The 12,747-nt window shown below is 37.1% G+C and overlaps 1 protein-coding gene across 7 annotated transcripts in view; it reads left to right on the top strand.

Annotated features, from left to right (window-relative positions):
• Positions 1-12,747, top strand: part of NEDD4 (NEDD4 E3 ubiquitin protein ligase) — a 167,600-nt gene that overhangs the window by 115,787 nt on the left and 39,066 nt on the right. For 6 of the 7 annotated variants that reach the window (XM_078335970.1, XM_078335971.1, XM_002753498.8 and 3 more), the window contains 3 exons: positions 1,209-1,259; positions 2,707-2,768; positions 9,089-9,191. In XM_078335970.1, coding sequence (XP_078192096.1) covers positions 1,209-1,259; positions 2,707-2,768; positions 9,089-9,191 — 216 coding nt within the window. The remainder of the gene's footprint in view (positions 1-1,208; positions 1,260-2,706; positions 2,769-9,088; positions 9,192-12,747) is intronic. The other variant, XM_017976888.4, reaches the window with a different exon arrangement.

Raw genomic sequence — 12,747 nt, 5'->3', positions numbered from 1 at the left:
ACCCATCTTTTCATTCATTGTGGCCTTTTCTTTTAAGTCCTTTGAATATCTTTATAATAGCTGCTTTATTTTCCCTGTCTTCTTATTCCACAATCTGGGTCATCTTGTGGTTGGTTTCTATTAAATACTTTTTCTCTTGATACTGGGTCATTTTTTTATTTCTTTGCATGTCTAGTAATTTTTTTATTGTAGGCTGGACAATGAATATAGTAACTAATAGAAACAATGAATTTTATTATATTTCCCTGAGGAGTGTTTTTTGTTTTTTTTTTTTGAGATGGAATCTCACTCTGTCACCCAGGCTGGAGTGCAGTGTCACAGTCTCAGCTCACTGCATCCTCCATCTCCTGGATTCAAGTGATTCTCCTGCCTCAGCCTCCCAAGTAGTTGGGATTACAGGCACATGCCACCATGCCCAGCTAATTTTTGTATTTTTGGTAGAGATGGGATTTTACCATGTTGACCAGGCTGGTCTCAAACACCTGATCGCAGGTGATCTGCCTGCCTCGGCCTCCCCCAGTCAAGAGTATTAATTTTTGTTCCAGCTGGTTAACATAATTGAACTCCAAATTCTGCTTCCCTTTTGGTGAACATCAGCAGAAATCAGTGCTCAGCCCTCTCAGTCTTCTAGCTGTTGCCTTTCACTTGTTTGGTTCAGGGTTAAACTACGGATTTGGGTAAGAGTTTATATTTAGATTTGGAGAAATTCTGGTGGCTTCTTTTTTTCTGGGATTTTTCTCCTCTTTTTCTAGATATGTTGTCAGCCCCAAACTAGGCCTTCTGACTCCTCAAGCCCGTAATAGTGCGGATTTCAGCTTAAGTTCTAGGCTGTCTGCATTATATGGACTGTGGAATACTGCTAGAGGAAAAGCCATATAAATACTGAATCCTACCTAGTGTAGTTTCTTCTTTGAAGGATTGACTTCGCTCCAGTTTCTGCTTGTTTTGGGTCATTCTGTTGTACTTTCAAATAGCTGTTTTGGTATTTTGTCACAGAATATAATTGTTATCTGGAGAAGAATTAATCTAAGATGTGGTACTCTGCTATTACCAGAAGTTGTACCACATTTTATTTTCCAGTAATGCTGCATAGGATTGAATTTAAAAAAAAAAAAATCATTTTCTGTGAATGGTGGCACTATCTCATCAAAATCTTCTAAAGAAATTGAGCTTATTACTAATTATATTTTTTCTTCTTTCTCTTATAGACAAGAGATGATTTCCTAGGTCAAGTGGATGTTCCACTTTATCCATTACCGGTTGGTATAGGTGTCCATGAGTTTCCTTTTGTGTTTATTTTGTTAAATTTAATAAATACTTACATATATACAATATAGTTAGTGTATATATAACTGACTTATCAAATGTATACTACTTTTATATTTTAGGCATACTGTTTTCTAAAAATTAATTTCAAAACCATTTTCTTTTTAAGATTTTCATACATGAACCTCAGTGAGAAATAAATAATTTCTGATATTTGTTGACCTCATGGAAAGCATTGTATAAAAAAGATTAGTTTGAAAATATTCTGCTGAATAACTAGAGTGAGGAGTGCCTAAGCTCACAGAAGAAAATTAAGATAGTTTACAACAATAGAAATGTAAAACACTAAGAATCAGAGCTAAGCATATAGCAAGGAGGAGAACAGATTCAGGAAACATTGCAAAATAGAACATTATTGAATCACATGCCTGACATGGAGGCTTAAGAAAATAAGCAAAAAGTAAAGATAATACAGGTTGAACTGGGAAGATAAGGATGGCATCTCATGTGGAAAAGTGAGGAAGAAAGTCTGTTTTGTTTTGAAATGTTAAAAAAAGTACTTTTGGACATACTGAGTTTTGATAGGAAACCAAGTTTAAAGTAGACTGCTGACAGAGAGATAAAAATCAGTTATATAGGGAAAAGGAACTAGAAGGATTGAGAGTTATCACAGTGCAGGTTAACAGCAGAATCTCTGAGAATAAAGGGTTTTCCTTATAAAAGACATTAAGAACGGAGGGCCATCCATTGACCCTCAGTCAACATGAGTGGATCGGAAAAGAAAGAGAAGGCAGACAAGGGGAAACAGGAAAAGAACCAAGTAAAATAATGTCATGAGAATTTAAGAAAAGAGTTTCAAGGCAGACTGGGTAATTAACAATGCAAAACAGCAGAGGATAATAAAAACTAACAGCTGCTGAACTTTAAAGAAAAAGAAAAATCACTTATTTTTCAGTCTTTTGAGTTATATTTACTAGCTCTCTATAGTCTTTCCAGTGCATAAGCCTTTTTTTTTTTAACAGGGTGCAAGACCATAAGCTTTTAGTGACATATTTAATCCATTCTTACTTTCCAGGCTATTGACTTTTTTGATCTCCTGCAGTTATCTCCGTGCTCTAACGAAGCCTGCAGACATGTGCATATTCCATATTCTTTTGAGATGTCAGTGGACTAGCCACTCTATATTGTTTTTCTGCTTGTTCTCTTCTGCCCTCCTTTGGCTCCACAACCCACCTGCTCGGCTAATTTTCATTTGAGTTATGATGGCAGCTGCATTTCCTCTTGGGCAGAAAAGTGAAAGTACTGTCAAGTTAGCATTGGATAAACTAAAGCTACTTTTTTTCTCTCACTTCTAACGTCAATTATGCCTTAGGTGACTCTTGAAAAGTACATGTTTTTGGTGTTATAGATATATTTTGAAAACCCACTATTTTATTCTAGACAGAAAATCCAAGAATGGAGAGACCATATACATTTAAGGATTTTGTTCTTCACCCAAGAAGGTCAGTAAATATAAAATAATAGCATATTAAGTTTTTTGTCTCTTCATTACACCTTACAGTAGCCTCATTCGAAATTCAGGGTTTAAACTTCTATAAATAAGCTACTTCTAAATATTATTTTTTTTTAAAGCTTCATTGCTGTTTCTGATTAAGAAGTACTATGTACGGCCGGGCGCGGTGGCTCATGCCTGTAATCCCAGCACTTTGGGAGGCCGAGGCAGGTGGATCACGAGGTCAAGAGATTGAGACCATCTGGCCAACATGGTGAAACCCCGTCTCTACTAAAAATACAAAAAATAGCCGGGCATGGTGGCGTGTTCCTGTGGTCCTGGCTATCGGAAGGCTGAGGCAGAAGAATTGCTTGAATCCAGGAGGCTGAGGTTGCAGTGAGCCGAGATTGCGCCACTACACTCCAGCCTGGCGATAGAGCAAGACTTCCTCTCAAAAAAAAAAAACAAAAAAAACAAGTGCTATATGCACATTGCAAGACATTCTGAAAATACAGAAAGTGATCACACTTCTTTGGGAAAGATTTGCCCTCTTAATACTTATCAGACTAGAAAGCTAGAATGTGTCATTATTTTATATTTATTTTATATCTTAAAATTTATGTCATATTGTCATAATACTATGCTTTAAAAAATCACAAACATGAATTCATTTAAAACCGTTATCCAACTCAACGTGCAGAAAGCCAATTTCAGAAAAACCTAACTATATTTTGCCTACTTTAAAAAGTATTTCAGAACTCAAATATTTAGAGAAAATAACATAAGACTGGAATTTAAAACTCAAATAGCATGCTTATAATTCCATTTTCCTAAATGAAATTACTTGATGTTTATCAAAAAATTTAAATTTAAGCTGTAACTAAAACTCCTTTTGATCTTCTATACCACATTGTGAAGTAAAATCTAGTGTGGATTTACTGTCTAAAAGGTCAAACTAAAGCAGAGAAAGGACATCTGTGAAAGCGACAGTATTTGTCTTGTTTCTTAAACTATAAAATGCATTTGAAAATGTACTATTGGAACTTAGTAAAATTTTTCTCTTAAAAATGTTTTTTTAATTACTGTTTATAATATAAATATTAAAACAAAATTACTTTCTATTAAGAAAGTCACATTTAATTTTTGTACATGTCAGGAATGTCAGTGTCCTTGCATCCTTTAATTTTAGACTGATTGTGACATCTGTATACCGAGAATAACTAAGTTGTTTTTTCTTATTTGATTGTCCTAGTAGCCTGCTTTTCAGTTTGTCAAATGCTCTCTGTGTCTTTGTCTTTAAAAAATACAGTTTGCTGCTTCTGTCTGCACCGAATATTACTGCAAGTGCAGAAAGAACTTTATTCAGACAGAAAATGTGCTACATTCCTAAATTTGTTTGAGCCCCATTAAGTCAAAACCTTGAGGCTTATTTTCTAATTGAGAAGACATGAAACATACAATTGTAGAGAAACTTTTCAAAAAAACATATTCTGAGCACATTCTCTGTATCCATCTTTTATAACAACAAGTCAGAGTGTTCACATCTCCTTCAATATGGCCACATTAGTGGCCTTGGAAGTAAGCCTTGGGGATTTCACTGACTACTCAGGAAAGGATACACTAAATTTGCCAGATCTATGAGAACTATACAGAGAAGAGCTAAAAACATAAGGAGAGGCTTTGGAGTAGGGATAGGCAATCTCTTGAAGACAGAATAAAAGGATTAGGACTCTTGTCTAGAAAGACATAGGGTAATTGCTACATATCTGATAACTGTAAAAATCATCCCCAAAAAATCTATATAGAAAGCTGAGACAAGCAAGGATTTCTTAAGTAAATCATTGGATGCTAGAATTGGTGAGGGCAATAGATAGAATTAAGCCTTGAATTAAAAGCTTATGAAAGCACTGTAATTGTAGCACTTTGGGAGGCTGAAGTGGGTGGATTGCTTGAGCCCAGGAATTCCTGACCAGACTGAGAAACAAGGTAAAACCCCATCTCTGCAAAAAAAATACAAAAATTAGCTGGGCATGGTGGCACATGCCTGTAGTCTCAGTTATTTGGGAGGCTGAGATGGGAAGATCACCTGAGACTGGAAGGTCAAAACTGCAGTGAACCATGACTGAGCCATGGCTCTCCAGCCTGGGCAACAGAGGGAGATGCTATCTCAAAAAAAATAAAATAAAATAAAATAGGGAACTCAGAATTCAGAAACCAACCCAGAACTGCACAGCTTCATGGAAACTGGACAACTGGCTCTTGAATGTTGCCTGGATAAACAATGAAATGAAGGCAGAAATAAAGAAGTTCTTTGAAACCAATGAGAACGAAGACACAACATGCCAGAATCTCTGGGACACATTTAAAGCAGTCTCTAGAGGAAAATATATAGCAATACGTGCCCATATGAGGAGAATGGAGAGATCCAAAATTGACACCCTATCGTCAAAATTGAAAGAGCTAGAGGAGCAAGATCAAGAAAACTCAAAACCCAGCAGAAGACAAGAAATAACTAAGATCAGAGCTGAACTGAAGGAGATAGAGACACGAAAAACCCTTCAAAAAATAATAAATCCAAGAGCTGGTTTTTTGAAAAGATCAACAAAATAGACAGACCACTAGCCAGACTGATTAAAAAGAAAAGAGAGAACAACCAAATAGATGCAATAAAACATGATAAAGGGGAAATCACCACAGATTCCACAGAAATTCAAACCATCATCAGAGAATATTACATTATGCACATAAACTAGTAAACCTGGAAGAAATGGATAAAGTCCTGGACACCTGTGTCCTCCCAAGCCTAAACCAGGAGGAAGCTGAAACTATGAATAGACCAATAACAAGGTCAGAAGTCGAGGCAGCAATTAAGAGCCTACCACACAAAAAAAGCCCAGGTCCAGATGGGTTCACAGCCAAATTCTACCAGACACACAAAGAGGAGCTGGTACCATTCCTTCTGAAACTATTCCAAATAATCCAAAAAGAGGGAATCCTTCCCAAATCATTTTATGAGACCAATATCATCCTGATACCAAAACCCGGCAGAGACTCAACAAGAAAAGAAAACTTCAGGCCAATATCCATGATGAACATAGATGCAAAAATCTTCAATAAAATATTGGCAAGCCGATTGCAACAGCAAATCAAAAATCTTGTCCATCATGATCAAGTAGGATTCATCCCGGGGATGCAAGACTGGTTCAACATACGCAAGTCTATAAACGTAATTCACCACATAAACAGAACCAAAAACAAAAACCACATGATTATCTCAATTGACGCAAAGAAGGCATTCAACAAAATTCAACAGCCCTTTATGCTAAAAACCCTCAATAAACTCGGTATCAATGGAACGTATCTCAAAGTAATAAAAGCTATTTATGACAAACCAACAGCCAATATTATACTGAATGGGCAAAAACTGGAAGCATTTCCTTTGAAATCGGCACTCAACAAGGATGTCCTCTTTCACCACTCCTATTCAATATAGTACTGGAAGTTCTAGCCAGAGCAATCAGGCAAGAAAAAGAAATAAAGCGTATTCAGATAGGAAAGGTGGAAGCCAAACTGTCTCTATTTGCAGATGACATGATAGTATACCTAGAAGACCCCATCACCTCAGCCCAAAAACTCCTGAAACTGATAAGCAACTTCAGCAAAGTCTCAGGGTATAAAATCAATGTGCAAAAATCACAAGCATTCCTCTACACCAATAACAGACTTAAAGAAAGCCAAATCAAGAATGAACTGCCATTCACAATTGCTACAAAAAGAATAAAATACCTAGGAATACAACTCACAAGGAACATAAGGGACCTCTTCAAGGAAAACTACAAACCACTGCTCAACGAAATAAGAGAGGACACAAACAGATGGAGAAACATTCCATGTTCATGGTTAGGAAGAATTAATATCGTGAAAATGGCTATACTGCCCAAAGTAATTTACAGAATCAACGCTATCCCCATCAAGCTACCATTGACTTTCTTCACAGAACCGGAAACAACCACCATGAACTTCATATGGAACCAAAAGAGAGCCCGCATAGCCAAGTCAATTCTAAGCAAAAAGAACACAGCGGGGGGCATCACACTACCAGATTTCAAATTATACTACAAGGCTACAGTAATCAAAACAGCATGGTACTGGTACCAAAACAGACATATAGACCAATGGAACAAAACAGAGGCATCGGAGGCAACATAACATATCTACAACCATACAATCTTTGATAAACCTGACAAAAACAAGCAATGGGGAAAGGATTCCCTGTTTAACAAATGGTGTTGGGAAAACTGGCTAGCCATGTGTAGAAAGCAGAAACTGGACCCCTTCTTGACACCTTACACTAAAATTAACTCCAGATGGATTAAAGACTTAAACATAAGACCTGGCACCATAAAAACCCTAGAAGGAAATGTAGGCAAAACCATCCAGGACATAGGAGTAGGCAAGGACTTCATGAACAAAACACCAAAAGCATTGGCAACAAAAGCCAAAATAGACAAATGGGACCTAATGAAACTCCACAGCTTCTGCACGGCAAAAGAAACAGTCACTAGAGTGGGTCGGCAACAAACAGAATGGGAAAAAGTTTTTGCAGTTTACCCATCTGACAAAGGGCTGATATCCAGAATTTACAAAGAACTCAAACAGATTTACAGGAAAAAAACAAACAAGTCCATTCAAAAATGGGCAAAGGATATGAACAGACACTTTACGAAAGAAGACATATATGAGGCCAACAATCATATGAAAAAATGCTCATCGTCACTGGTCATCAGAGAGATGCAAATCAAAACCACATTGAGATACCATCTCACGCCAGTTAGAATGGCGATCATTAAAAAATCTGGAGACAGCAGATGCTGGAGAGGATGTGGAGAAAAAGGAACACTTTTACACTGTTGGTGGGAGTGTAAATTAGTTCAACCATTGTGGAAGACAGTGTGGCGATTCCTCAAGGCCTTAGAAATAGAAATTCCATTTGATCCAGCAATCCCATTACTGGGTATATATCCAAAGGACTGTAAATCGTTCTACTATAAGGACACATGCACACGAATGTTCATTGCAGCACTGTTTACAATAGCAAAGACCTGGAACCAACCCAAATGCCCATTGATGATAGACTGGATTGGGAAAATGTGGCACATATACACCATGGAATATTATGCAGCAATCAGAAATGATGAGTTTGTGTCATTTGTAGGGACATGGATGAATCTGGAGAACATCATTCTCAGCAAACTGACACAAGAACAGAAAATGAAACACCACATATTCTCACTCATAGGCGGGTGATGAAAAATGAGAACACATGGACACAGGGAGGGGAGTACTAAACATTGGGGTCTATTGGGGGGAAAAGGGGAGGGTCAGCGGGAGAGGGAGCTGGGGAGGGATAGCCTGGGGAGAAATGCCAAATGTGGGTGAAGGGGAGAAAGGAAGCAAAACACACTGCCAAGTGTGTACCTACGCAACTGTCTTGCATGTTCTGCACATGTACCCCAAAACCTAAAATGCAATAAAAAATTTAAAAAAAAAATAGGAAGGAGCAGCAGCTTGTGAAAGACAGGTTTTCAAAAGATTTAAAGTATTACTACAGCAGGCAGCAGCCTTTAGCTTAGACAAGTAATTATTCAAAGAGGTGATACAATATAAGAATAGATTAGGTAAATTGATGTGTGGCAGATTCAAACAGCTGCCAAAGAGATGTAGCAGGTTTCAGACAATTATCAGGCCTTACCTTCTACTCTTCTGTCATCCAATACAGTATGGCCAATTTAATAACCCTAAAGCACATCTCAAAATGCTCAGTGGTTTACCAAAATAAGCAAAATAAAGTCTGAAGTTCTCTGATTTTGCATGACCTCTGGACCATCCCTGCCTTCTGTAGTCTCCTTTATAAATCCTTGAATCCAGCCAAACTCAACTACTGTCATCCTTTATTGCCAAATTTCCCATCTGTGTCCTGGATCTTGCCGTCTTCTCCACTCATATGCCTTTTCCTCTGCTGTCACAGGTAAGAATCCTCCCCAGTCTTCTAATCCCAACTCAAAGGCCAGCTTCTCTTTGACATTGTCTCTGTTCGTTTCCTTAAACTTCCTTAACATCTTCTTGGTAGCCTAACATTTATTTATTTATATGTTTTCCTTTTCTCCACCTTCTTTTCCTTTCCCTGGATATCTTCTGCCCTGGAACTTGTCTTTGAGCCTTCCCTTGTAGACTCCCTGCTAGCTACCGAGGGTTCATTAAACTCTTATTAATTGAATACTTTTCTCCCTGGTGTTAAATTTTTATGAATATTTATTTTCTTTTCTACAGTCACAAATCAAGAGTTAAAGGCTATCTGAGACTAAAAATGACTTATTTACCTAAAACCAATGGCTCAGAAGACGATAATGCAGAACAGGCTGAGGAATTAGAGGTGAGATTTTATAAATATTTGGTTAAACTAAAAAAAATTAATTTCTTATTTTACTGTACTCTTAAGAACAATAACTTTATTGAATGAAGTTATGTGTGCAATAAAAGTTATTTACTTGGACATTTATTTCACATAAGCATTCATTAATAGTTTCTTTCCTCTAAGGCTATTTCTGTAGAATAAATGGCCATAATTATTGATGGCCTTCTTAAAGGTTAAGAAATAGAGAACAGAATATAAATCTAGTTTTTCAAAGTTTTCTGAAACGTCATGTTTTCCATTAAAGCAAGAATACAATTTAGTATTTTGAAGTTAAATATATGGACATTTTGAAGAGACTCCACTAATTAGGAACTGTTTTATGAAATTTAAGTTCCATTGATAATCTTATTATGGTGGGAGGGCTCATAGGAAAGGAGGGGAATTAGGGGGCAAGGAAATTTAAGTGATCTAATAAAGAGCTTTATGTATGTGGGGCAAGTAGTATTTAACAATTTTCATGGATGACAGGAGGAGAGAAAAGTTCAAGTCAAGATTTGTGTAGAGCTACCTGCATCTGGGTAATGAAATAGTAGGTGGAAAGTATGTATTTCGAATAGAATTGGATAGGGTTTGGTGACTGGAATTCTAGTTGCACATTCCATCTAACCAGGCCTGTGTGAGTCATTGAACTTTTCTGAACCTCAGGATCTTGTTTGCAGAGTGATAGGATGGCACCAGAGGACCTGGAGGGTTCTTCCTGCTGATAAGTTTATGATTTGAAAAGGGGAAAAAAAATCACCTGCTCTTTGAGGTTCCCTTTAAAAGCACATTATCATCAAAAAGAAGTATCATTTATTCAATAGCTGTATTAGTCCATTTTCATACTGCTATGAAGAAATACCTGAGACTGGATAATTTATAAGGAAAAAGAGGTTTAATGGACTCTTAGTTGCACGTGGCTGGGAGGCCTCACAATCATGGTGGAAGGTGAAAGAGGAGCAAAGGCACAGCATACATGGTGGCAGGCAAGAAAGTATATAGCGGGGAACTGCCCTTTATAAAACTATCAGATCTCGTCATGAGAACAGCATGGGAAAAACTTGCCCCCATGATTCAATTACCTCCTACCCACTGAGTCCCCCCCACAGCATGAGGCGATTATGGGAGCTACAATTCAAGATGAGATTTGAGTGGGGACACAGCGAAACCATATCAACAGCGGTCACTGAACATACACAGCATATGACACCAAATTACTCTGGTGGATCTTTTTTGGTGCCTTGCTTAACAGTTTTGTCTCTTTGACTGAGGGCCTGCTTAGGTCTCCATAAGAAAAGCTGAGGGCCTTCCCCAAGGGCTAGGCTCTACCTCACATGACCATGTACCTTGAGAGAGAAAGCTCTAGAACAGGTAGTGAATTTGCAACAAAGCTTTCTGGGAAATTTTTAAATGCACTAGTAAGATTTTGCTTTGCAGGAAAATCTTTAACAGAAGGAAAGACTTTTTTTTCCAGAGGAAGCCAGAGTCTTCCTCTGTAGCCCATGCTGGAATGCCGTGGTGCAATCTCAGCTCACTGCAACCTCTGCATCCTGGGTTCAAGCAATTATTGTGCCTCAACCTCCCAAGTAGCTGGGATTGCAGGCATGTGCCACCATGCCTGGCTAATTTTTATAGTTTTAGTAGAGATGGAGTTTCACTATGTTGGCCAGGCTGATCTTGAACTCCTGGCCTCAAGCTGTCCACCCACCTTGGCTTCCCAAAGTTCTGGGATTACAGGCGTGAGCCAGGAAATAACTTTTTTCTTCAAATCAGAGAGTATAGATAGCCCTTAGTTTGGTGATCAAAGAACTTGTTTTCCTCTCAGTTGTATCTTCACTTACTTGATTAACTTTTTTCTTATGTATTCTCTGATTTTCATATAATAATCCTTTTTAAAGTTTTCAAGTATTTATTCAATGGAAGTTTCTCTACCTGGCTTTTTGGTGTACCAGAGTATCTTGCATAATGGAATTCTGTTTGAAATGAAGGATATCTGCTGTAAAGAAAAGAAATTATTTGTTTAGTAACTTAAAAAATTTTAACAGCATTTCATTATTTAGTAACCTGCTCCAAGTTTTGCCCACATGCACGTATCACAGGACCTTATTCACAGTTCAGTTTCTGTGGCGAGAACTGCTTCACTTCATTTTGCGGTCACATGTCTCAATGTTTGAATTCCCTCAGAGTGCACCTTATAATTTCAGGAGATGTAAGCGTGTAGGAGTTTATTTATGAAAGGCCCTAGGAATTCAAACACATGACTCTGTGCTTATTTACACATGAATCTGTGTAGCTAATGACTAGAGGAGTCTTGCCTAGTCCTTTGACAGCTAGTTTGTGACAGTATATATAAAATTCTACTATTTAAGGAAAACAATTTTAATATTGAAATTTAGCTGACTCTTAGGTAGTCTGTATTCTTTAGTAAAGTATTGCTATAGTAGATAATTATGTAATATTTGATTTTTGTACCCCTTACAACCTTAGGGTTAGTTGTATGTGTTTTACAAAATTAACATGTAAACTGTTGGTTATACCTCTGAATGCTTGCTTTCTGACACTCTTTGGCTTGATTAAGTTGTGGGCAATTACATATTGGCTTTGAGGTTACAAATTAAATAAGGTTCATTGATACTTAGAAAGTTATTTTATAGAGAATAGCAGCTGATACACATTTAATAGGAAGGCAGCCTATTCAAAAAATCACCTGTGTAGAGGCATTCTATCTAGTCTTTCTCAACAGTGTTTGATTGCACAACTGTAATTCCACAAACTTGAGGTTTTTTAAAAGCCCTTAATAAATTAATTTTTGTTCTTTCTCTTCTTGAATTAACTCAGATAATATAAATACAATAAGCAGACATTTAAGAGAGAAATCTCTAAGAAGCTTTAAAAGAAATATTCTTTTGATACCATATTTCTAGCACTATTTTTATAATTCTTTACAGCAGTAGTGAGAACTCTTTTATTAATAAATTATATTACTCTTAAAGGAAAGTAATCATTGATTATATTCAACCAAAAAATGTTAAGCTTATGTTTTCTCAAAAGAGTAAAATATAAAAAGTTAACTTACATGTTTTTGGGATTGAAACCAGAAAAATAGAATCTGATTCAATATGCATAAGACTAATTTTTAGGTATGCTAGATGCTATATTATCATAATTTAAGGTAAAGGAAAAGAAAGAAAGAAGGAAGATAAACATGGATGGGCAGACAAAGTAAGAGGATATAGGGAAAGAAGAGAATGGAATTTGGGCCAAAAAAGAAAAAAAACAGAGATACCATTTCTTATAAAAGAGGTAAAAAGAAAAAAAGCAAGGTTGGGCACAGTGGCTCATTTGGGTAATCCCAGCACTTTGGGAGACCAAGGCAGGAGGATTGCTTGAACCCAGGAGTTTGAGACCAGCCTGGGCAACACAGCGAGGCCCCATCTCTACAAAAAATAAAAAATTAGGTTGGCATGGTAGTACGAACCTATAGTCGTAGCTACTCAAGAGGCTAAAGTGGGAGGATTGTTTGAGCTCAGGAGGT

Source organism: Callithrix jacchus, chromosome 8 (assembly GCF_049354715.1).
Source record: "Callithrix jacchus isolate 240 chromosome 8, calJac240_pri, whole genome shotgun sequence".
NCBI classification, from domain to species: Eukaryota; Metazoa; Chordata; class Mammalia; order Primates; family Cebidae; genus Callithrix; species Callithrix jacchus.
This window is presented reverse-complemented; position numbering and strand designations above follow the sequence as displayed.